Source organism: Mus caroli, unplaced genomic scaffold (genome assembly GCF_978045245.1).
Source record: "Mus caroli unplaced genomic scaffold, Mus_caroli_1 scaffold_8, whole genome shotgun sequence".
In the NCBI taxonomy this organism is placed as follows: Eukaryota; Metazoa; Chordata; class Mammalia; order Rodentia; family Muridae; genus Mus; species Mus caroli.
Genome location: NW_028227263.1, coordinates 41,813,136 through 41,839,752, shown reverse-complemented (window position 1 = coordinate 41,839,752; position 26,617 = coordinate 41,813,136). Strand labels below are relative to the sequence as shown.

Here is a 26,617-nt window from a genome sequence, read left to right as displayed (position 1 = left end):
GATATTTTGAGTTAGGATCTTTTTGCATTTTCCATTTTCTTTGATTGTTGTGCTGATGTTCTCTATGGAATCTTCTGCACCTGAGATTCTCTCTTCCATCTCTTGTATTCTGTTGCTGATGCTCGCATCTATGGTTCCAGATTTCTTTCCTAGGGTTTCTATCTCCAGCGTTGCCTCACTTTGGGTTTTCTTTATTGTGTCTACTTCCCTTTTTAGGTCATGGATGGTTTTATTCAATTCCATCGCCTGTTTGGTTGTGTTTTCCTACAATTCTTTAAGGGATTTTTGTGCTTCCTCTTTAATGTCTTCTACTTGTTTAGCAGTGTTTTCCTGTATTTCGTTAAGTGAGTTATTAATGTCCTTCTTGATGTCCTCTACCATCATCATGAGATATGCTTTTAAATCCAGGTCTAGCTTTTCAGGTGTGTTGGGGTGCCCTGTACTGGGCGAAGTAGGAGTGCTGGTTCTGATGATGGTGAGTGGTCTTGGTTTCTGTTAGTAAGATTCTTACGTTTACCTTTCGCCATCTGGTAATCTCTGGAGTTGTTATAGTTGTCTCTGTTTAGAGATTGTTCTTCTGGTGATTCTGATTACCGTCTATCAGCAGACCTGGGAGACAGGCTCTCTCCTCTGAGTTTCAGTGGTTAGAGCACTCTCTGCTGACAAGCTCTCCTCTTACAGGGAAGGTGCACAGATATCCGGTGTTTGGACCTCCTCCTGGCCGAAGAAGAAGGCCCAAAACAGGACCTTTCCCAGATGCTGTGTTGCTTTGGCAGGTCACAGAAACTGTCAGCTTCTGTGGTGCACACTCTCACCTGTGCAGACTAAGTTCCTAAGTTCGGTGGAGTCCCGGAACCAAGATGGAGCTCCTTTCTCCTGAAGCAGAGGGCTCCCATGCAGGGCGGGACCACTGTCCTCCGGTTGGGAGGGTGCTCGATATCTGCGGCCCCAAAAGGTTGCTACCTCAGCGGCTCTGTGGCTCCTGCCTGTCCCAGAAGCTGTCTGCCTCTGTAGTGCACACTCTCACCTGTGCAGACTAAGTTCCTAAGTTTGGCGGAGTCCCAGAGCCAAGATCCTGTCTTTTCTTTAGACAGGAACATTTCTTGGTTAAATGTTTTGAGATGGGTTGGAGTATTTTTTCGGTATATGCCCAGCAGTGGTATAGCTGGGTCATTTGGTAGAACTATTTTCAATTTTATATGAACCCCAAGATTGATTTTCAAAGTGGTTTAACCAGCTTCCAATCCCACACGTAGTGGAGGAGTGTTTCTTTTTCTGCATATCCTTGTCAATGTCTGCTGTCACCTGTACCTTTGATTTTAGCTATTCTGATTGGTGTGAGGTGGAATCTCAGAGCCACTTTGATTTCAATTTCCCTGATGACTGAAGCAAGGTGATGCTGCAGGCCACTGCTGAGAACTCACCCTATGCTAAAAAGTACAAGAGTCTTACTTGTCTGCATGCTTTGCAGAGAGCCTTCTGTTCAATCTTCTATGATGGTGGGACCTCACCTTCTCTGGGATCCACAACTCAAGATGTGTCCTTTCTCTGTCTGTCTGTTTATGTCAATATGAATCTTTAAATACACTCTGATTCCCCAGTAATCCTCACAGTGTCCTCTTGAACCCCCTCACTTATCTAAAACTTAACACATTCTCCTTTAACAGTGTTGAGTTTTGGTCTGTTGCTATGTATTGTATACTTCAACATAAAAGCAAAGCAAGCCAAACCAAAGCAAAGCACGGTAATCCTGTGTAAACTCAGCCTGGCCTGCACTGAAATCTTCCTGTCTCTGTCTAGTGAGTGCTGGGATTGTATCAAAGCCATCATGGCAACATCTGTTTGTCATTCCAATCATATTTTATTATGGTCCTATCAAAAGGGAGAAAAAACTTTACAGATACCATATTGGACATCCCTTATATGCTAGAAGCAATATGAGTTCCTAGAAACATTCATTCTATTGTTTACATTTTACAACACAACAGCAGGTACGGTTATGGGTATCATTGTCATCATTATCATTCATTATAAAATAAAAAATCATAGACTTTAGCTTACTTGATAACAAATACAGCTAAACAAATACCTTCTCAAAAAATAAGTGTGAAAACAAAAAAAAATCATACATATCTACAAGATATTAGAGTAGTCTTGGTGGCAGTTCACAGAACCTAACATCAAGACATGAGAAGAGCTATATCTTAGTTTCCCCAGTTACAAAGTATCACATAGAACATAAGTACAGCACATCTACACAGTAATTAGCACAACTACCACCTACTGAATGTGTACTGGATGCATTGTAAGTATTGAACTTCTTTTGCTAAATATTCCATAATCCTTTCTCATTTGTGTGTGTGTTTTAGCCTAGATGTTCTGTAGTATATTTGTGCAGTGAGAGGATCATCTCTCAGAGCTGGCTGCCTCCTTCAGCCAAGATGGTCTGAGTAAGTTAACTCAGTTCATCACTCATAGAGGAAAGGGCTTTTACTCTCAGAGCCTTCTAAAGATTTCAAATTTTTTTCCTACAATGACCTGCAATATAGAGGTACTATTTATACCAAAACTGAAAAACAAACAAGAAAAATGAACCAAAAGAAAAAACCCAAGCAAACATAAGTTTGAAAAAATGTTATTAAAGGTTGCACTGCTATGTGGAGAGGCAGGATTAGAGCCTGGGTACTCTAAACACATGGTCATAGTAGATATCATTTGAGATGTTTCCTTCTTAACTCTTTCATGAAACACAAGCATTGTGGTTAAACTGACCTTCTGCTAAGTATCATTCTTTAAAGAGAAACACCTATGTATAATTTCCTAAACTGTTAGACATGATGGAGAAGAACTTTCTCTCATCTTTTGTCAGTGGCAGAAAGAATGTGGCTGTAGAGACCTGACAGAACTGAGGCAAATAACTCACTGGTAGAGAAACTCATAAGCACTCACGAAGCCCTGGCTTCTATCTCTGTCACCACAAGAAGGAAAGTTGTTTACCATTGTGGACCTAGGTAGTTCTGTTTGTACGACCTGGTGTTTGCAGAATGGGTCTCAAAGAATTGGGGGACTGCAGCCTAATCCTATAGACAACATTACTTCAGTTTCAATGTGCTTTTATATATGAATATACAAGAGTACTCACGAAGGTATTTTGAGTTTAGAAAAACATAATCAGTAAAACATGTAAATAGATACCAGTAAGAACATAATATTCATAAATATTCACAGAGGAAAACTTTCCTACAACTTTATCAGGGCAGACTATAGAAGCACAATTGTCTGGCACTATACTATAAAATATATCTTGGAAATCACAAAACCAAGGCATAAGACCATATTCAGAACCAGTGTACATTGAGGCTGGCACTCAGTATAGCCTTGCACAGGAATGGGTTCTATAGCTATGTTCTGATATTGAACAAGAGTAAATGTATCATAAAAATTGAATGCAGATGTTCTTTTTGCAGGAGGCCCAAAATCACATCCAAAGGAATCCAGGGAACAAAAATCTCCTTGAAGTAAAAGGCTCTCTGCCTTTTTTTTTTCTGGGGTAACTAAGACATTGCTTGCTGTGAGTCATTCTTTTGACTGTGTTCCTTCAGAGATGGCATTAGCAGGGGCTCTATTTCACTAGTGAGGGAACAGCTATTTTCTTTGGGAATATGGGAAATGACAAATGACAGTAATCATCTTGTGAGCAGACAAGCAACTGGATCAAGGAAATGAATCCACAGTGGTTTGGGATTAGAACTGAAGGTCATTACAATAAAGGGCCCAAGACAAAAAAGTTAGAATGATGCAGTGGAGACATGGGGGCACTGCACAGGTATAGGTGAGGGTTTAGGATGGTACTCCACATACTGTCATTGGCTCTGAACATTCCATAGGATTAAAATATGGATAGACTTCAACAGGGAAGGCAGGGTCATAGAATCTATAGATGAGAGCTCCACAGTTAGAAACATCATAAAATGAGAGAGTGCAAACTTCCCGGTCCAGGAAAACTCCTACACGACTGGGACGATCAGGCAGAGAGAGGGCCAAGACACTGGAATTGTGGGTGATAGAACACTCATCAAAGGCATTGTATACAGATGAATTCTTCATCCCTATAACCCAGTATCCACATTTAGGCTGAAACGTTACATTTTGTTTAATATGAGAATGATATTTTTTTTTGGTGCCCGTTTCTTCCTTTGAATGAAGTTGGGGTTGAGCACACTTTCCATCATTTAATCCGAGGAGCCAAACATCACTTCTAGACACGTCTACTTCCCAGTAATGCTTCCCTGAGGAAAGAGCTGGATATCCCAGGACACCCAAATGGTAGATCTCAGAAACTGGAACCGTACTGTAACTTCTATACTGTATTTGTCTTTTTTCTTTGTTAATGGTAATGACTGCATTGTTCCTTGCATGTAGAGTCATATGAACTGCAGAAAAATGAGACATATATGTTTTGAGTCAAATGAAACATAAGGTACAGCCTTATTTGTAACTTAAGCTACAGAAGAATAAGGAGAAAGAGCAAGGGAACTTGGAGAAGCCTTGTTTAAAGTCAAGCAGATGCAGAGGGCTGCACATAGTGGGAGAAGCACCATGAAACATTAGACTTAACAGAAATAAACTCTGGAAGACATTGAGAGGAGAGGGGTTCATGGTGCTGTGGTTTCTCCTTACCCCAGTATTGCTGAACATCCATGAGCCCTGAAATGATCAAAAGTCACAGCAGTAAGTACAGTGAAGGAATCAAACCATTATCGCCCATCGCCTCTTCAGATGAGCAGAAGGTTGGGAAATGGTGACAAAGGACAGGATAAATCATGAATTCCCATCAAATAGAATGATATCACAGGGACACACTAACTGCTCTTCTCTGTCCCTCTGCCCATATTCAGAATCCTTACTCTCTTCTATTTGTCAGCCAAGCACACCCAGAATCATAAACAAAATCCCATAATTTAGCTGCCCTCACCTTCAAATGATTGTAGCATGCCTTTCAAATGTGGAGCTTTGGATGCTCCTCTTCTTCTTTTTGGGGGAACTATTTGGGGCTGCTTCAGTGTCATGGTCTGAATGCTAGGAATAAAAAAAAAAATGACCTCCACATCTTAAACCTTTGACTTTTGACCACCACTGACTCCCTGCCATTCTAACCGTAGATGTCCTTGAAGTATCCTGAGAATTATGAGAGGGAAGAGCGATTATACACTATTAACTGTAGAGATATGGGACACACTTATGCCCCTGCCTACTTACTTGCGGTGTGATGCTGAAAAAGACTTATTCCCCAAAGCATCATGCCTTAACATCACACTCACACAATGTGTTTCTTCCACTTTCCCTCCTGCTCTCCTAGAACTATTTTAAATGTGAATTACTGAATTAAAAAAAAAGTCAAGCTGAAGTAGCAGAAACATAATGAGTGGGCTGGGATTGGTGTCACATGAACTTAGACAGAGGCAAGGGGATCTCTAATTTCAAAAACAACCTGTTTTACACAGTGAGTTCCAGGAAAGTCAGAGCTAGAAAGAGGAACCCTGTCTGAAAAAAACAAAAGAACATAAATGAGTAAATAGAAACATTGAAAAAAGAAAAGAAAGGAAAGGAAAGAAAAGAAAAGAAAAGAAAAGAAAAGAAAAGAAAAGAAAAGAAAAAGAAAAGAAAAGAAAAAGAAAAGAAAGGAAGAAAGAAGAGCCTTCCAGTCAGCACCAGCACCGGGTCACTTTGGGTGCAGAGTTGGCAGACACCTCCACAGTCCCTAGAGGACTCTCCATGAGATCTTAGGATCACTGGTGAGCGGAACACAACTTCCGTTCCAATCCAATTGAGGGGACCTGAGACAGCATTAGGGAATCAGAAAACCGCCCTCACCAGGGACACAAGTCCCTTCCAGTCTCCCCCAGCACCAGGTCACCTTGGGTGCAGAATCTGTGGACCCTCCACCTCCCCCCCCCCCACAGTCCCCAGAGTACTCTCCACAAGATCTTAGGATCACTGACTAGCCAGCTGCACGGTCCTCAAAGGAGACACCACTTCCAGGCCCTGTAACTTCCCCAGGATATTAGGATAACAGGATCCCAGGATAACAGGAGCTGGGTCACACCAGTATTTCAGGGTCTCAGAGGAGCTTGACTGCCAAGAACTCTGACACACCCAGAATCTCAGGTTAACAGGGGCCCACAATCAAAGGATCACAGAGAAAGCTGGACGCTGAGGAGTCCTGAATCAACTGGGATTACAGGAAGGACAGGCTCCAATGAGATATATTGAGGGTAGCAAGCACTTGAGATAATCAGATGGCAGGAGGCAAGCATAAGCACAGAAGCAAGAGAAACCAAGGTTACTTGACATCATCAGAACCAAACTCTCCAACCCTAGCAAGTCCTGGATACACCATCACACCAGAAAAGCAAGACATGGATATAAAGTCACTTCTCATGATGATGATAGAGGACTTTAAGAAGGAAATACAGGAAAACACAGGTAAACAGCTAGAAGCCTTTAAAGAAGAAACACAAAAATCCCTTAGAGAGTTACAGGAAAACAATACCAAACAGGTGATGGAATTGAACAAAACCATCCAGGATCTAAAAATGGAAGTAGAAACAATAAAGAAAACCCAAAGGGAGACAACTCTGGAGATAGAAACCCTAGGAAAGAAATCAGGAACCATAGATGTGAGCATCAGCAACAGAATATAAGAGATGGAAGAGAGAATCTCAGGTGCAGAAGATCCATAGGGAACATGGACACAAGAATCAAAGAAAATGCAAAATGCAAAAAGATCCTAACTCAAAACATCCAGGAAATCCAGGACACAATGAGAAGACCAAACTTACTCATAATAGGAGTAGATGAGAATGAAGATTTTCAACTTAAAGGGCCAGCAAATATCTTCAACAAAATTATAGAAGAAAACTTCCCATACCTAAAGAAAGAGATGCCCATGAACATGCAAGAAGCCTACAGAACTCCAAATAGACCAGAAAAGAATTTCCTCATGACACAAAATAATCAGAACAACAAATGCACTAAATAAAGGTAGAATATTAAAAACAGTAAGGGAAAAGGGTCAAGTAACTTATAAAGAATTACTTCCAATTTCTCACCAGAGACTATGAAAGCCAGAGGATCCTGGATATGTTATACAGACAACAAGAGAACACAAATGCCAGCCCAGTCTACTATACCCAGCAAACCTCTAAATTACCATAGATGGAGAAACCAAAATATTCCATGACAAAACCAAATTCACACAATATCTTTCCACGAATCTAGCCCTTCAAAGGATAATAACGGGAAAACACTAACACAAGGACAGAAACTATACCCTAGAAAAAGCAAGAAAGCAATCCTTCAACAAACCTAAAAGAAGATAGCCTCAAGAACAGAATTCCAACTTTAACAACAAAAATAACAGGAAGAAACAATTACTTTTTAAAATTTTTTCTTAACATCAATGGACTCAATTCCCCAATAAAAAGACATAGACTAACAGATTGGCTACACAAACAGGACCCAATATTTTGCTGCTTACAGGAAACCCACCTCAGGGACAAAGACAGACACTACCTCAGAGTGAAAGGCTGGAAAACAAACTTCCAAGCAAATGGTCTGAAGAAACAAGCTGGAGTAGCCATTCTAATATCGAATAAAATTGACTCCCAAACCAAAGTTATCAAAAAAGACAAGGAGGGGCACTTCATACACTTCAAAGGTAAAATCTACCAAGATGAACTCTCAATTCTGAATATCTATGGTCCAAATACTCTTCATTAAAGAAACTTTAGGAAAGCTCAAAGGACACATTACACCTCACACAATAGTAGTGGGAGACTTCAACACCCCACTCTCATCAATGGACAGATCCTGGAAACAGAGACACAGTGAAACTAACAGAAGTTATGAAACAAATGGATTTAACAGATATCTATAGAACATTTTATCCTAAAACAAAAGGATATACGTTCATCTCAGCACCTCATGGTACCTTCTCCAAAACTGACCATATAATTAATTGTTCACAAAACAGGCCTCAACAGATACAAAATATTGAAATTGTCCCATGCATCCTATCAGACCACCATGGACTAAGGCTGATCTTCAATAACAACATAAATAATAGAAAGCCAACATTCACGTGGAAACTGAACAACACTCTCCTCAATGATACCTTTGTCAAAGAAGAAGTAAAGAAAGAAATTAAAGTCTATTTAGAGTTTAATGAAAATGAAGCCACAACATACTCAAGCTTGTGGGACACATTGAAGGAAGTCCTAAGAAGAAAACTCAAAGCTCTGAGTGCCTGCAAAAAGAAATTAGAGAGAGTAAATACTAGCAGCTTGACAGCACACCTAAAAGCTCTAGAACAAAAGGAAGCAAATTCATCCAAGAGGAGAAGATGGCAAGAAATAATCAAACTCAGGGGTGAAATCATCCATGTGGAAACAAAAAGAACTATTCAAAAAATCAACCAAACCACGAGCTGGTTCTTTGAGAAACTCCATAAGATAGATAAACCCTTAGCTAGTCTCACTACAGGGCACAGGGACAGCATCCTAATTAACACAATCATAAATGAAAAGGCAGACATAACAACAGATCCTGAGGAAATCCATCAGATCCCTCTACAAAAGGCTATACTTAACAAAACTGGAAAACCTGGACGAAATGAACAAATTTCTAGACAGATATCAGGTACCAAAGTTAAATCAGGATCAGATTAGTGACCTAAACAATTCTATATCCCCTGTAGAAATAGAGGCAGTCATTAATAGTCTTCCAACCAAAAAAAGCCCTGGACCATATGGGTTTAGTGCAGAGTTCTATCAGACCTTCAAAGAAGACCTAATTACAGTTCTTCTCAAACTATTCCACAAAATAGAAACAGAAGGTACTCTACACAATGCATTCTATGAAGCCACAATTACTCTCATACCTAAACCACATAAAGACCCAACAAAGATAGAGGACTTCAGACCAATTTCCCTTATTAATATTGATGCAAAATATTCAATAAAATTCTTGCTAACCTAATCCAAGAACACATCAAAACCATCATCCATCATGACCAAGTAGGTTTCATCCCAGGGATGCAGGAATGTTTTGATATACAGAAATCCATCAACGTAATCCACTATGTAAACAAACTCAAAGACAAAAACCGCATCTTCATCTCCTTATATGCTGAGAAAGCATTTGACAAAATGCAACAACCATTCATGATAAAAGTCTTGGAAAGATCAGGAATTCAAGGCCCATACCTAAACATGATAAAAGCAATCTACAGCAAACCAGTAGCCAACATCAAAGTAAATGGAGAGAAGCTAGAAGCAATCCCACTAAATTCAGGGAGTAGACAAGGCTGCCCACTTTCTCCCTACCTATTCAATATAGTACTTGAAGTCCTAGCCAGAGCAAATAGACAACAAAAGGAGATCAAGGGGATACAAATTGGAAAGGAAGAAGTAAAAATATCGCTATTTGCAGATGATATGATAGTATATATAAGTGACCCTTAAAAACCTACCAGAGAACTCCTATACCTGATAAACAGCTTGGGTGAAGTAGCTGGATAAAAAATTAACTCAAACAAGTCAATGGCCTTTCTGTACACAAAGGATAAATGGTCAGAGAAAGAAATTATGGAAACAACACCCTTCACAATAGTCACAAATAATATAAAATACCTTAGTGTGACTCTAACTAAGGAAGTGAAAGATCTGTATGACAAGAACTTCAAGTCTCTGAAGAAAAAATCAAAGAATATCTCAGAAGTTGGAAAGACCTTCCATGCTCATGGGTTTGCAGGATCAATTTAGTAAAAATGGCTATCTTGCCGAAAGCAATCTACAGATTCAGTGCAAACCCCATAAAAATTCCAAGTCAATTCTTCAACGAATTAGAAAGGGCAATTTGCAAATTCATCTGGAATAAAAAATACCTAGAATAGCAAAAACTCTTCTCACGGATAAAAGAATCTTTAGTGGAATCACCATGTCTGACCTAAAGCTGTACTGCTGAGCAATTATGATAAAAACTGCATGGTACTGGTACAGTGACAGAAAGGTAGACCAATGGAATAGAATTGAAGACCCAGAAATGAACCCACACACCTATGGTCACTTGATCTTTGACAAGGGAGCTAAAACCATCCAGTGGAAAAAAAGACAGCATTTTCAACAAATGGTGCTGGCACAACTGGTGGTTATCATGTAGAAGTAGTTGAATTGATCCATTCTTATCTCATTGTACTAAGGTCAAGTCTAAGTGGATCAAGAGACGCTACATAAAACCAGAGACACTGAAACTTATAGAGGATAAAGTAGGGAAAAGCCTTGAAGATATGGACACAGGGGACAAATTCCTGAATAGAACAGCAATGGCTTGTGCTGTAAGATCGAGAATTGACAAATGGGACCTCATAAAATTGCAAAGCTTCTGTAAGGGAAAAGACACCGTCAATAAGACAAAAAGGCCCCCAACAGATTGTGGAAGGATCTTTACCAATTCTAAATCAGATAGGGACTAATATCCAATATATATAAGGAACTCAAGGTGTACTCCAGAAAATCAAATAACCCCATTAGTAAATGGGGCACAGAGCTAAACAAAGAATTCTCAACTGAGGACTACTGAATGGCTGAGAAGCACCTGAAAAATGTTCAACATCCTCAGTCATTAGGGAAATGTAAATCAAAACAACCCTGAGATTCCACCTCACACCAGTCTGAATGGCTAAGATTAAAAATTCAGGTGACAGCAGATGCTTGCAAGGATGTGGAGAAAGAGAAACGCTCCTCCATTTTTGGTGGGATTGCAAGCTTGTACAACCACTCTGGAAATCAGTCTGGTGGTTCCTCAGAAAAATGGACATAGTACAACAGGAGGATCCAGCAATACCTCTCCTGGGCATATATCCAGATGTTCCAACTGGTAATAAGAATAATGCTCCACTATGTTCATAACAGCCTTATTTATAATAGCTAGAAGCTGGAAAGAACCCAGATGTCCCTCAACAGAGGAATGAATACAGAAAATGTGGTACATTTACACAATGGAGTACTACTCAGGTATTAAAAAGAATGAATTTATGAAATTCTTAGGCAAATGGATGGATTTGGAGGGTATCATTCTGAGTGAGGTAACCCAATCACAAAAGAAGTCACATGATATATACTCACTGATAATCGGATATTATCCCAGAAACTTAGAACACCCAAGATACAATTTGCAAAACACATGAAATTCAAGAACAAAGACCAAAGTGTGGACACTTTGCTCCTTCTCAGAATTGGGAACAAAACACCCATGGAAGGAGTTACAAAGCCAAAGTTTTGAGCTGAGACAAAAGGATGGACCATCCAGAGACTGCTACACCCGGGGATCCTTCCCATAATCAGCAACCAAATGCAGATACTATTGCATATGCCAGCAAGATTTTGATGAAAGGACCCTGATATAGCTGTCTCTTGTGAGGCTATGCCAGTGCCTGACAAACACAGAAGTGGATGCTCACAGTCTTCTATTGGATGAAACATAAGGCCCCTATTGAAGGATCTAGAGAAAGTTCCCATGAGCTTAAGGTGTCTGCAACCCTATAGGCTGAACAACAATATGAACTAACCAATATCCCCCTTCCCCCCCCCCCGCGGAGCTCGTGTCTCTAGCTGCATATATAGCAAAAGATGGCCTAGTAGGCCATCAGTGGAAAGAGAGGCCCATTGGTTGTGTAAACTTTATATGCCTCAGTACAGGGGAACATCAGGGCCAAGAAGTGGGCTTGGGTGTGTAGGGGAATGGGGGCAGGGCAGGGTATAGGGGACTTTCGGGATAGCATTTGAAATGTAAATAAAGAAAATATCTAATAAAAAATTCAATAAAAAACATTGTAAAAAAATAAACCCTTTTCTTCTTTTTCGAAGTTCTTTTTATAAAATTATTTTATCATTTTATTCCATATTTTATATCTGAACTTCCCCCACCCGCATCTACCCTGAGACTGTTCCACATCTCATACCTCCTCCCCCCTCCCCCTTCTCCACATGGATTTCACCACCCCACTTGACCTCTAAACTTCCTGGGGCCTCCAGTCTCTTGAGGGTTAGGTGCATCATCCCTGACTGAACCCAGACCTGGAAGTTCTCTACTGTTTGTGTGTTGGAGGACTCCTATTAGCTGGTGTATGCTATCTGTTTGGTGGTCCAGTGTTTGAGAGATCTTGGGAATCCAGATTAATTTAGAGTGCTGGTCTTCCTACAATGTTGCCCTTCTTCTCAGGTTCTTTCAGCCTTTCCCTGATTCAACAACAGGAATCAGCTGCTTCTGTCAATTGACTGGGTGCAAATATCTGCATCTGACTTTTTCAGCTGATTATTGGATCTTTTGGAGGCCAGAAATGATAGGTCCCTTTGTGTGAACACTCCATAACCTCAGTAATAGTGTCAGGCCTTGAGACCTCCCCTTGAGCTGGATTCCACTTTGGGCCTGTCACTGGACCTTCTTTTCCTCAGGCTCCTCTCCCTATAATTCTTTCAGACAGGAACAATTATGGATCAGAGGTGTGACTATGGGATGGCAACCCCATCCCTCACTTGATGTCCTGTCTTCCTGCTGGAGGTGGGCTCTATAAGTTCCCTCTCCCTACTGTCAGGCATTTCATCTAAGGTCCCTTCCTTTCAGTTCTGAGAGTCTCTTACCTCCCAGATCTCTGGTGCATTCTGGAGGATACCCCCAACCTCCTATTTCCAGTGGTTGCCTGTTTGCATTCTTTCTGCTGGCCCTTAGGGCTTCAGTCCTTTTCCCTCACCCAATACCAGATCAGGTTCCCCTCTCCTCCCCCATCCCTGCCCACTTTCCCTCCCAGGTCCTTCCTTTCCTCCCCACTTGTGATTGCTTTCTTCTCTCTCCCAATTGGGACTGAGGCATCCTCACTTGGACACTTCAGCTTGTTGACCTTTTTGAGTTCTGTGGACTTTATCTTGGGTATTCTGTACTTTTTTTTTTTTCAGCTAATATCCACTTATTAGTGAATACATACCATGCATGTCCTTTTGGGTCTGAGTTTCTTTACTCAGGATGATATTTTCTAGTTCCATCCATTTGCCTGCAAAACTCAGGATGTCCTCATTCTTAATAACTGAGTACTATTCCATTGTGTAAATGAAAATATCCAATAAAAAATTGGAAAAAGAAAAAAAAGAAAGGAAGGAAGGAAGAAAGAAAGAAATGGAAGGAAGGAAGGAAAGAAGGCAGGAAGGAAGGTATGTTCTCAAAAATCTGGTATAATAGAATCATAGAATGTGAGCAGGAAAGCCATCTCAAGAAAGCCAAGGCTTCAAACACTGTTGTCAGTGTTGAGGACACTGTCAGCCAGCATCTGCTTTTTCAGGTTCTCTTGTTCAGATGAAAAAATTTGGAAACCAAACTAAGACTCACATAAGCTCCACATGTTAGGATGGATACTGATGCTGACAGCTGAGATGTGACACTTTACACACAAGGATGAGGTTTCCCACAGTCCTGTGACATATGTGGTCTACCTGCAGCCATTGTTTCACTGCCAAAAGACTGTGCCCACAGAGTTGTCTCCTTTTTTAAAAAATCTAAATATAAACACAAAGGAAATCTGGATCTCCTCTATCCCTGGGAGAAAAACACAAAATACTCAGGAATTTTTCCCACTATAGAACTTTGAGAACATTGCAGACACAAAGGACATACACTACCTATATGCCCTTGTTAGCTGCAAATCCAGAGTTAGATACAAGCACACAGAATGGACAGATGATGTGTCCAATAGGAGTCTAAAAGCTCCTATAGGTCCATTTGTTTCATCTCACTACTGACCTAGCTCAATAGATCTCCATAATCCAGTCCCCTAAAAGAGAACCCAATTTCTTCTCAAAAGTTATCAAATGCTCAGACCCTGCCTTTCTCCTCCTCCTCTTTTCTCTTCCTAGAATGTTAAAATAACATTAATAATAATAATGTTAAAATAAATTTTGCAAAACCCCAGAGATATTTATTCTAGTTGAATATAAAATAATTCTCAACACCCGATAGGGCTATTCTTCCCTATCAGCCCAGACATACCTTGTCAGGACATAATTTACACCCTAGAGAGAAGGAAGAAAACACAGTTAATAACATGTTCTTCATGTTCTTGCAAACCCTGGTTACACTCTTATTGGCCAAAGAGACAAAGTCAAAAGAGAATCAAATCAGTCATCCACAGCTCTCCAAGACATGATATAAATGCAGTGCATGGCTCTTTATTTCACTTATATGTAAATTAATAGACTCTTTCTGTTTTATGCTACCAGGCATCGGAGACCAAAGATAAAGAAACAGTAGTTTGACAGCTCACATAGGTTTTTATGTGCATATTGTTAAACAAATAACCATGTGACCTTTCTCATGCTACATGTTTGGTATCTTACTGGAAACTTATATGTATGAGAAGCTGTATTCCAAATTCTTTTAATCATTAAAAAATGATTTGTTATATTAATATTGAGGAATCTAAAAGGACCAGAGGCTTAGAATGTTTAATTCTTAAAACCAACTAACCAGATCTCTGCTAACTCCACCCTCTTCTTCCCTGCCCCTTCTACTTTTCTTTTCTCTCTGCAATTGGCCTAGCAGAAAAGAAGCCAATCTAAAGAGATATGTGTGTTCCTCAATTTGAGTATCAAACTGTTAAAACATTGATTCCAAAGAAACAGGTATTTCTCCAGGATCTCACATTGAAAGAAGAGAAACAGTTTTAGCCAGAGGAAGAGCTGGTCTCCTTAAAAGATTTCCAACAGTAATGTAATGACTTGTCTGACCAACTTAAAGTGTGACACTGTGATCCCAATCGTGATGTGAGAATGATGGACAGGAACACACTTAGAAATCCTGAATAAGGATAGCATAATTTTGTGAATCTTTGTCTCTCTTCCAAAGTAGCTATATTTAATAAATCTTCATTTTCTCCTTTCCAATATTAATTTGGCTCTTCATTATGGGCTTATTGAAGTCAGACCTGACTGGCCAGGTCCATTTTGATATGTTAAATAGGCACCTGAACTTTCCAATAAACTTGGCTTTACTATATTCTAGTATGTCTTGGATTGGCTCATTTCATTGGCAGACAAATAACCTATCAGTAGATTCCATAGTAAAAGACATTTTGCAAGAGCACAAATTATCAATTTATCCTCTTGAAGAAATCTGTATGCTCATGTCTCTTGAATCATTCATTATTATTGTAGAAAAAATAGAGAGTCAATTGGAGGACTAATCAACAGACAAATGGATAAAAATGACATGATCAGCATATAGTAAAATATTAGATGTTTAAAAGCAAGAAGTATTGTCATTTGTCATAACTTGTCTGAACTCAAGAGAATTTATTTTATACTAAACCAGCTGGGAACAGAAAAAAATCATTAAATGATACAATTTAAATATGTATCATGTACACATATTTGATCTCATAAGAGTAAGGATCAGAATGGAGATCCTTAGGGCCTGGAGGTAGAGAAAAATAGGCATATTCATTAGTCAAGAGATAAAGTTTCAAGATTGTGAAGTGTGTTGGTTGAAGTAAGTATGTATATGAATTAGTTCAGTACAGACATAAATGCATAGTTTTGTCTAATATGAATATTTTTATTTGTAATTAAATTAAAACAATGGAAACAAAGAAATCAAAGGAGTTATGACAAATTTCTAGCACCTCCAAGGTCTACAAGACTGACAATTATAATGAAAAAAAAAAAACAAATTCCCACAGTGATGTTCAGAACCAGAATATGACTTTGGTATAAATTATTTTAAAATGTGATAGAGATTAAATACACTACAAATCTATGCCTTTATAGATAATGAAGCAACCTTTCACATTAGCCACTGGCAGATAGAGGCATGGAAACTTTTCAATGAGTTCCTCAATCATATCCCTACCACAAGTCACACTTCCACTAGAATCACAGGCAGTGGGGATAAGTATTTCAAATCTTCATAAGGAGAAATAACTCTAATACTTTCAATTTCTCGTGAACTGACTAAATGACAGGTGAAAATGTGCTTCACACATGCTCAGTAGTACAGAAGGGTATTAGCTCTTAAGGCCTAGGTAACTGCTGCCTGTCTAGCCAGCCATTTTATGCTGTTATTAATATTAAAAGGAAACTTTCTCATGTGCTATTACAAGGAAACTTTTCATCTCCAATTGATTGCATATTATGTTATGTTCTGTACTTTGGTTTTTCTTGGGAAGCAATCACAATAGAGGTCAGTTAGAACTGCTTTGTGTTGTTAGCCACAATAAGCTTGGACCAGAATCAACTGCCCAGCAGTGTTGTGGATAGCCCTAGGGCTAATTATATTTGATGTTAATTCCATTCTCTGTGAGTGGCTTCGAACAAGGAATGAGTCAGCACTCAGGTGATTTCTTATAAACTTGTTTCCCACCTTAATTTGTAAAATAAAGGAAAGACGATGATCGGGCAGATAAAAGGGAAGATGGAGCAGAAGGTGAGGGAGAGAGAGGAAGTAGAAAATGGAAGAGGGAGAGGACGCAGAAGAGGAGGATGAAGAAGAAGAAAAGTGGAACAGACGCACATGGCCTGGAGAAACCGCCAGTTCTAAGGGGTCTCATAAGCTGTGGAAGATGGTAGTATAGCGGTAGATCTGCCCAATCTAGGCTCACAGCATGTAATTATATTAACTGTGTTGTGTTTTCATGGCCAGGGCATATTTTGGAGGAGATTTACCACAACACAGCAAAATTTCCTGTACCTGTGTAAGTATGACTTTTATGGTTTGCCTTTTTAAGCTGCTCCTAGGATGGACCCCCAACATAAGAGGGATACCTGCACCAATATAAAAAGCCATTTGGAATAAGACTTGCATTTTAAATGGGGGTCGAGTAAAGTTTTAGGTTCCCAATAACTTCCTGGTAATTGACATCCTACTTGGCAGAGAGAGAGAGAGAGAGAGAGAGAGAGAGAGAGAGAGAGAGATGGGTAATGGCATCCTGGTTGGCAAGTTAAGAGATGAATGTTAGGGAAGGCAAGACCCGTACCATGACTGAATACCTCAACCAATGAGAGCAATATAAATGTACAGCAAAGACGTGCTCCTAAAGCTGTCCCCTACTCCAAATCCTGATTGGTGGAATAACTTGTCACAGATATTTGTGGATTTCAGGCTTAAAGGCCTTGTAGTATTCAGACTCATGGTCCTAATCAGCTCCAAAGTCTTGTTTATGGCCCTCATTGATTAGACCTTGGGTGAATGCTCAATGAACTATTCCTGTTAGAGATCTGTGTTCATGTTGTTTGTGGTTTGACTCCTGGACCCCAACAATATCTATTCGTGATCCATCAGCTCTTCTCTCCATGTTCAGCTTTGGTACTGTACCTGATAAAATAATAAAATACCATTTCCTCTTGACATTCATGCATGTAATGATTCCCCCAGCTCCTGAAATTGATTCAGGAAAGACTACAGGAAGAGCGCACTATCATTACCAGGAAGAATACAGGAACAGAGATGGAGGACAATGGTTTCCACGTCCCCTGACTCTCAGACACTGGGTTCTCCTGCAGTCTTACCTGCTGCATTTCCATGATTGACAGCTCCAACTGATGCTGAATATATGAGATGAGGTCTCTCACCAACTCCCTCTGCTCCCTTAGCTCATTTTCAGACTCTTCCAGCTTTTCCATAATCTCTTCCTTCTCTTTCTTCAGATTCTGCAGCTTCTCATTTTCCTTGGAGTCTAGGAGGTCTCTTAGTCCATTAAACTGGCTCTGAATGACTTCTATATCACTGTGTATTTGGTTCTTTAAGGACAAAAAAAGAGGGAGGAATTCAGTCTGTCCAAATGGGACCAGGAATAGAGAAGAACTGCTCTAAGCTTTCATAGGGAATTGAGCTTGGGAAAGGGAAGGGATTCGCAGGGAAGCAGGCTTTCCCTTTTAATATCTGTGAAGTACATTCCAAGCAAAGACCTTAGGTCACCTTTACCAAGGCCTTGTGAGCCAAAGTGGGATGACTGGATATGGCTTAGTTTCTAAACAGTTGTCTAAGGTACAGCTTAGATAACTTGTTCCTGCCTGCAATAGTCCTCATTCCACCTCTGAGCCCTTAAGAGAAGCTAAACCCTACGACTAGAACTGTGGCCTGTTCCGTAGCATATTTCCCAACAATGGGCATTATAGAAAGCACGACAGGAGTAGGATCCAGCAGCCATTCTGACCAAGCATCCTCCATGGTGCCAGCTCCCCACAGAGCTCTGCTCCAGTGTGATACACTGACTCTGCTTCTCCAGCTCCGGGGGAGCCAGTAGGAAAGTGTAGTCAAGGCCTCTTGGCCTCATCAACTCCCAGGAAGTAAAGACCCCAGTTTCTTCTTGCCCAGATCCCTCTTGGACATCAGGCTGACACCCTTAGGAAGGGTCCCCACTTGCCTCCCAGTCAGCTCTCTGCTGTTGAAGGTCATCCTGCCATTCATCACATCTTTTCTCATTTTCCATCAGCTTCTGCAGGGCTGCCTGCAGCTTCTCCTGTGAGAAAGGAATTATAGCAGAGACATGCTGTGTGATTAGTTAGGACTGCTGCTCCTAATCAAAGGGCAACAAACTCTTCTGGAAGGACAGGAAGCCCAAGACTGTTCTCTTTTGAAAAACTTGTGTCAATATTTATGCACATAAAGTATATAAATCTTAAAAGGCTACAGCTCAATTGATTTTTATATTTTATACACACTACCTCCATACAGAAAAAGACAGAAATCTCTCTAAGTCATTCATTCCACTCAGTAGAAACCTTTTATTCTGCTGCCAGCATCAGAGAACCAGGATACTTTTGTTAGTTTTCCGATCACAACTATGTACATACATCACATGCCCTGCAGTGTCATATTTGATACCTGTACTTTTTTTTTTTAAAGAGTGGGTCATATTGTGTAGCTTTGACTTACCTGTTGCTACTGTGTAGAGAAGCATACTCCTGAAACTCAGAGATGCAGGACCATCAGCTGCCAGGGCTCTGAGACTAAAACCTGTGTAACAACACTGGCCACATGAACATTCTTTTTTCTTCCACTCCCCGCCTTTTTTTTTATTTCTTATTGAATTTTTTTGCAGTTATGTTTCTTTCTTTCACTGAAAATGACTTTTCATACAATACATATTTCAAGGCATGTTTTAAAAAATGTTTTATTTATTTACGTATATGAGTGCTCTCTTTGCATGTATGCCTGCATAACAGGAGAAAGCATCACATCCTATTATGGATGGCTGTGAGACACCATGTGATTGCTGGATATTGAACTCAGAATCTCTGCAATAACAGCTCATGCTCTTACGTGCTGAGTCATCTCTTTAGCCCCATACAATACATTCTGATTAAGTTTTTCCCTCTCATTACTCCTCCAGGTTCTTTACCACCTCGTCTCCCCTCCCATTTAGATCCACACTCTTGGGTATCCTGTTAGAAAAAAAAAAGAGGCATGTGTTGTCTGCAGCACTTGGAAGAGTAGACCCTTGTAACTTCCTGAACAGCAGAGTAGAGCTGATTCTGGTGGCAGGGAATTAGACGAGCTGACCCAAGGGTGTGAGCTGGGAGAGCTGGTTCTGCCACTTGTCTGCTGTGAGGTGACATGGACAAGGGAGAGATACACCCCCCCCCAGACACACATATACGCACTCCTTGATACCTATGGAAGGCAGAAGAGCTGGCCTGAGGTCTTCAGAAGGGGAGAGCTGGCCCTCTTCCTCATCTGCTGAGTACATGGGAGAGCAGGCCCTGTACCTCACTTGGGCAGCACAGTAGACCTGACTCTGATGATGGAGGCACCAATGAGCAAGCCTTAAGGGTGTGAGTGTGGGATAGCTGGCCCTGCAACTTTGCTGTGTGACAGATAGCATAGGAGAGGGAGAGATGCCCTCTCCCACTGTCTACCTTTGACATCTACTTCAAGAAGGAGAGCTGGCCCTGGGTCATGAGAGCATGAGAGCTGGTCCTGGCCCTCAACTGCTGCAGCACTCCGGAGAGCTGGTCCTACACTGTGACTGGGCACCACAGTAGGGCTGGTCCTGGATGTGGGGATTGCAGGTTAACAGGCCCCAAGGGTGTGAATGCAGGAGAGCTGTTCCTTTTGATTTCTGGGCAGTGTTCCATACAAGAGAGAGACACCCTTCTTCCCTTATCCCTTGTAATCTATGGCAGTCAGGATAACTAGCATCATCAGAGTCAGGTCTACTAAGCTGCTAATTCTCATGATAGTGTGAGTACTGGCCATGTCTCACAGAAGCTGAAAAGCTTGGGAGATCTGGCTCTACACCTCACATAAGCAGCAGGGTAGAGGAGATCCTGTTACTAGGATTGATGGTGAGTGGGCCTCAAAGGTGTTTGAAAGCCTGCAGTTTTGAAACTGCTCAGGCCAAAACCCAGGCCTTAGAATTGTCCCACAGAAACATGTACTCCATCAGTAAACTGCCAGAACACAAAAAGGGACAAGTCTTACAGATCTAATACTACAGGATCACCATGACACAGGGCAAGCAAAGAATTATGGACTAAATGGTATACCATAGGACACAGTGTGATACACTACAGCTTTCACAATGAGGTTTTCACTATTAATGGTGTGGTTGAAATGGTGAAGGGCAGGCACTAAAGGAGGTGGAGATGAGTGAGGTTGGAGTACACGATGTAAAATTCACAAAGAACCAATAAATAGTTTTAAAAAGAAAACAAAGAGGCATGTAAGAAATAATAACAGAATAAAAGAAAATACAGTAAGAGAAATAAAAAGCAAACACACTGGAATATGACAAAACAAACAAACCATAAAAAGAGCTAAGTAAAAAAAAATCACAAGACGTACATATAGAGTATATGTTTTGAACATATGGGAATGCCATAAAAACTCAAGCCATGATACAAAAGCAAAGGACTATATGGTTCTAAACAGAAAAAGGGAAAGAAAAGCCCTGACAACATTATCAGAGAAAGAACCTCCTAATGAGGGCTCGGTGCATTTGTGCTGGCTGTGCATCTATTACTGGGCATAGGAATTTCCATGAGAATGGTTTATTTCTCCAGTGTGACTCCCTTAGAGAAAAGTAATTATTCATTTCAAGTAGTTATCAATTATAGATTGCTTAGGGTTTGGGGTGGATCATATGTCCACTTCTTCTTCCTGTTCCAGAATCTTATTTGGTCCTGCCCCTTTCAGGCCCTATGCATGCAGCCACAGTCTCTGTGAGTTTATATTTGGTCTCAAAAACAAACAACAGAAAACATAGATTAAGCACAGAACTTGCTGCTGTGTTTCTCATTATGGAAACCTTCCTCTCCTCCCTGATGTTTCAGCTGCCACATGCACATTCTCTTCACTGCTGTGTGTCATGTGCTTATTAATCCCATTGTTGAAAGTCACTAGATGGCATGTTAGGTACACTGAAGAAATCTGACGTTAACATTGAAAGGATATAAACACAGAATAAATCATCAGATGGTCTTCTGCTGATTTGACATTTTTGGATATCAATTCAATTTAAAGCAACAGTTCCACAATATCTTATTTGTCTTTCAGTAATTGTAGTCCAGGCAAATTCTCTTTTGCTTAAGTGGAATAAATTACTATGTTTTTTTAGGAGTCAAAATGTAAGAGTATAGAATGATAATTCAACTTCCAAGCCTATAATGCTCAGGTAAGTACAATGTCAAAGGTAAAAAATGAAAAAGGTGATGTTTTCTCTTTGTTACTGCTTTATGCTTTGTTTCCTGTATCCCCCTGCTCCTTACCTTGTATTCATGGTTGACCTCTTCAATGAGAGCTGTTTGGTGACCACTGTGCTCCTGAGATTGCTTACAAAGCCAGCATATGGCCATCATGTCCTCCTTACAGAAGAGCTGGAGTTTCTCTCCATGTTCTGCACAGATATTCACCTTCTCCTCCTCCTCTGGGATGGACTTGAATCCCTCGAGCCTCTCTACTATGTTGGCAACATGTCGATTAGGCCTCAGATTCTCAAACAGGTAAGGAATTCGGCACACAGGGCAGTTGCCCTCCCCTTCTGGGTTTCTGTTGGACTCATAGTGCAGTGTGATGCAGGCTCTGCAGAAGCTGTGGTTACAGTCAGCACTCACAGGTTCCTTCAAGAGCTCCAGACAGATTGGGCAGGTCACTTCCTCCTTTATCATCTCCAGGACTGATGAGGCCATAGTTGCTTTGATCCTGTGTCTGCCTGTCCTGACTTCTCACACTTCTGCATGGATGGCTGTGTGACAGGGATGGGGGAAAAGGCCAAGTAAAAAATGAAGTATCAGAATGAACCCTGTTCAGATGTCAAGGAAGGACCACAGTGACAAGTTAAAAGAATAAAGGAAGATATGTGGAAGGAGGTTTGGTGACATAGCAAATAGTACTTTGTCATACTTCAGGTGCTGTACTTTTAGGTCACCCCAAATGACAAATTTCATGTATAGGAATGCTATCCCCCTTTTACTGAAGAGTAGAAAGAAATTACTGCCAACATCTTTGCTTGCCTGGAGACCAGGCTGTACACAGCCCACTGCCCCACAAACCTGCTCTAACCCATAAAGGTGACCAAAGAAAGAAGAGGTGGCTACTAGGATACCACTGATAGCCAGAACAAAGGGTAAGCAGAATTATGCCCCCCGCCCCCAGTTACTTGGGGTCTCTTGGGAATCTTGTGTCTGAAATGTTAAGATTTTACCTTGGTCAAGTAACTGGGACCAGTGGGAGCCAGGTGCCCAGGAACTCTGACAAGTGGCAGATGGGAGCCAGGTGCCCAGGAACTATGACAAGTGGCCCTTTCTGGGCCAGTGGCCTGAGAAGACAACCTTGAGCATGAACTCTGCATCCAGTCTCAAAACACCCAGAGGAAGATTTACTCCCAGGTGCTCTAATACTCCCAGGATCATAGGATCAGAGGTGAGGAGGACACAACATCTACCCCAACACTGGAAGTAAGTGGGACGAGTGGGACCCAGGCACTCAAGAACTCTGCCTGACCAATGGCAGGAGTTCCTTCCTTTCTGGGCCAGTGCCCTGAGCAGACCTTGGGCACAAACTCCACAGTCAGTATCACAACACTCAGAGGAAGCTCTACTCCCATATGCTCTAACACACCCAGGATCACAGTATCTCAGGATCCCACTATCTCAGGAGCTTGGTCAGTCCAGGATGTTAGGGTCCCAGAGGCAGTTTGACCACAGGAGCTCGGGATCAGGGGATCCCAGACTCACAGGATCACAGAGACAGCTGAACTCTAAGGAGTTCTGACACAACCAGGATCACAGGAAGGACAGCCTTGAGTCAGATATCTTGAGGGCAGGTAGAACTAGAAATAATCATATGGCAGGAGGCAAGTATAAGAACATAAGCAACAGAAACCAAGGTTACTTGGCATCACCAGAACTCAATTCTCCCACTATAGCAAGTCCTGGATACACCATCACATAGGAAAAGCATGGTTTGAGTCTGAAATTATTTCTCATTATGGTGATAGTGGACTTTACATGGAAAATGGCAGGAAATAATCCAGAACTGTCGGCCTACTCAGGGGCAGCTTCATGACTTCTGTGTGCCAGATTCTTAACAGAAGTTACAGCAGCAGAAATACAAACAAGAAAGGCCTTTCCAAGAGGATTACTGTCGGATCCAGAGATGCTGAGGAGCATGGCTGCGTGCTACTTGCATGCGTAGTGTGAGGCTGCTGATGAAGACTTTTCCATTTCTGAAACAGAGATGAAGATATGCCATCTGCAGCTGACGGTAGAGGGAAGACCAGGGGCCCAGGAAAGAAGGTGAGGGAAGCTTCTGGTAGCTACAGATCCAGGCTGCCACTCCTTGCTACGTTTTCAGCAGTTACCTTGTAAGGTGGCTTCATAATACTTGGATCATCACAGAAAATAAGAAGAAAAGTGTGGGCTAGCTTGAGTTGGACATTGAAATGAAGGCCTAAGTCCAGCTGGTTTTCATTTCCCTTCTGGTTATTTTAGGGTACAAAGGTCAAGTAACATATCAGGCCTATCAGAATTACATCAGACTTTTCACCAGAGACTATGAAAGCCAGAAGAGCCTGGACAGATGTTATACAGACACTAAGAGAACACAAATGCCAAGCCCAGGCTACTATACCCGGCCAAAAGAGATGCCCATGAACATAAAAGAAGCCTACAGAACTCCAAATAGACTGGACCAGAAAAGAAATTTCTCCTGTCACATAATAATCAAAATGCCAATTGCACAAAACAAAGAAAAAAAACTATTAAAAACAGTAAGGAAGCTCTTCCGGCCGGACCAGCACTGGGGTAGCTAGAGTGCAGGGTCGGCTGACACCCGCCAGCTACCCACGACCCTCGCCACAGGATTTTGAGACTGCTGGTGAGTGGAACACAGCTTCTGCCCCAGTCCAATCACGCGGAACCTGAGACTGCTTTGGTTGGGGAGGCAGAAATCCGGCCTGAGTAGGGCCACAAGCCTCTTCCGGTCAGAAAAGCGCCAGGGTAGCTAGGGCTCAGGGTCGGCTGACACTCGCCAGCTACCCACAACACCCGCCACAAGATCTTAAGACTTCTGGTGAGTGGAACACAGCTTCTGCTCCAATCTTTAAACAGTGACAACGACAACAACTAACCCCAGAGATTACCAGATGGCAAAAGGTAAACGTAATGATCTTACTAACAGAAACCAAGACCACTCACCATCATCAGAACCCAGCACTCCCACTTCGCCCAGTCCAGGGCACCCCAACACACCGGAAAAGCTAGACACGGATCTAAAAGCATATCTCCTGATGATGGTAGAGGACTTCAAGAAGGACTTTAATAACACACTTAAAGAAATACAAAGGAACACTGGTAAACAGGTAGAAGACAGTAAAGAGGAAGCACAAAAATCCCTTAAAGAATTGCAGGAGAACACTGCTAAAGAGTTACAAATCCTTAAAGAAAAACAGGATAACATAATCAAACAGGTAGAAGTCCTTAATGAAAAACAGGAAAACACATCCAAACAGATGATGGAAATGAACAAAACCATACTAGACCTAAAAAGGGAAGTAGACACAATAAAGAAAACCCAAAATGAGGCAACACTGGAGATAGAAACCCTAGGAAAGAAATCTGGAACCATAGATACGAGCATCAGCAACAGAATACAAGAGATGGAAGAGAGAATCTCAGGTGCAGAAGATTCCATAGAGAACATCAGCACAACAATCAAGGAAGATGTAAAATGCAAAAAGATCCTAACTCAAAACATCCAAGAAATACAGGACACAATGAGAAGACCAAACCTACGGTTAATAGGAGTGGATGAGAATGAAGATTTTCAACTCAAAGGACCAGCAAACATATTCAACAAAACTATAGAAGAAAACTTCCCAAATCTAAAGAAAGAGATGCCCATGAACATACAAGAAGCCTACAGAACTCCAAATAGACTGGACCAGAAAAGAAATACCTCCTGACACATAATAATCAGAACAACAAATGCTCTAAATAAAGATAGAATACTAAAAGCAGTAAGAGAAAAAGGCCAAGTAACATCTAAAGGCAAGCCTATCAGAATTACACCAGATTTCTCACCAGAGACTATGAAAGCCAGAAGATCCTGGACAGATGTTATACAGACACTAAAAGAACACAAACTCCTGCCCAGGCTACTATACCCAGCCAAACTCTCAATTAACATACATGGAGAAACCAAAGTATTCCATGACTAAACCAAATTCACACATTATCTCTCCACGAATCCAGCCCTTCAAAGGATAATAACAGAAAAAAACCAATACAAGGACAGGAACCACGACCTAGAAACAACAAGAAGGTAATCCCTCAACAAACCTAAAAGAAGACAGCCACAAGAAAAGAATGCCAACTTTAACAACAAAAATAACAGGAAACAACAATTACTTTTCCTTAATATCTCTTAATATCAATGGACTCAACTCCCCGATAAAAAGACATAGACTAACAAACTGGCTACACAAAAAAGACGCAACATTTTGCTGCTTACAGGAAACTCATCTCAGAGAAAAAGATAGACACTACCTCAGAATGAAAGGCTGGGTTCTGATGAAAAAGGAGACATAACAACAGATCCTGAAGACATCCAAAACACCATCAGATCCTTCTACCAAAGGCTATACTCAACAAAACTGGAGAACCTGGATGAAATGGAGAAGTTCCTAGACAGATACCAGGTACCAAAATTGAATCAAGATCCGGTTAATGATCTAAACAGCCCTATATCCCCCAAAGAAATAGAAGCACTCATTAATAATCTCCCAAAAAAAAAAGCCCAGGACCAGATGGGTTTAGTGCAGAGTTCTATCAGACCTTCAAAGAAGATCTAATCCCAGTTCTTCACAAACTATTCCACAAAATGGAAAGAGAAGGTACTCTACCCAACTCATTCTATGAAGCCATAATTACTCTGATACCTAAACCACAAAAAGACCCAACAAAGATAGAGGACTTCAGACCAATATCCCTTATGAATCTTGATGCAAAATTTCTCAATAAAGTTCTTGCTAACCGAATCCAAGAACACATCAAAACAATCATCCATCCTGACC

The 26,617-nt window shown here is 41.0% G+C and overlaps 1 protein-coding gene across 1 annotated transcript in view; it reads right to left on the bottom strand.

Moving 5' to 3' along the window:
* Positions 1 to 1,887: 1,887 nt before the first annotated feature.
* The window catches only part of LOC110298016 (tripartite motif-containing protein 30A-like), a 34,588-nt gene continuing 9,858 nt past the window's right edge, over positions 1,888 to 26,617 (bottom strand). The window contains exons 2-8 of the mRNA XM_085841441.1: positions 21,813 to 22,288; positions 18,467 to 18,562; positions 17,610 to 17,840; positions 14,098 to 14,120; positions 4,976 to 5,079; positions 4,681 to 4,707; positions 1,888 to 4,433 (exon numbers count right to left, since the gene is read on the bottom strand). Of these exons, the coding sequence (XP_085697567.1) occupies positions 3,841 to 4,433; positions 4,681 to 4,707; positions 4,976 to 5,079; positions 14,098 to 14,120; positions 17,610 to 17,840; positions 18,467 to 18,562; positions 21,813 to 22,232 (1,494 nt within the window). The 5' untranslated portion in view covers positions 22,233 to 22,288 and the 3' untranslated portion in view covers positions 1,888 to 3,840. The remainder of the gene's footprint in view (positions 4,434 to 4,680; positions 4,708 to 4,975; positions 5,080 to 14,097; positions 14,121 to 17,609; positions 17,841 to 18,466; positions 18,563 to 21,812; positions 22,289 to 26,617) is intronic.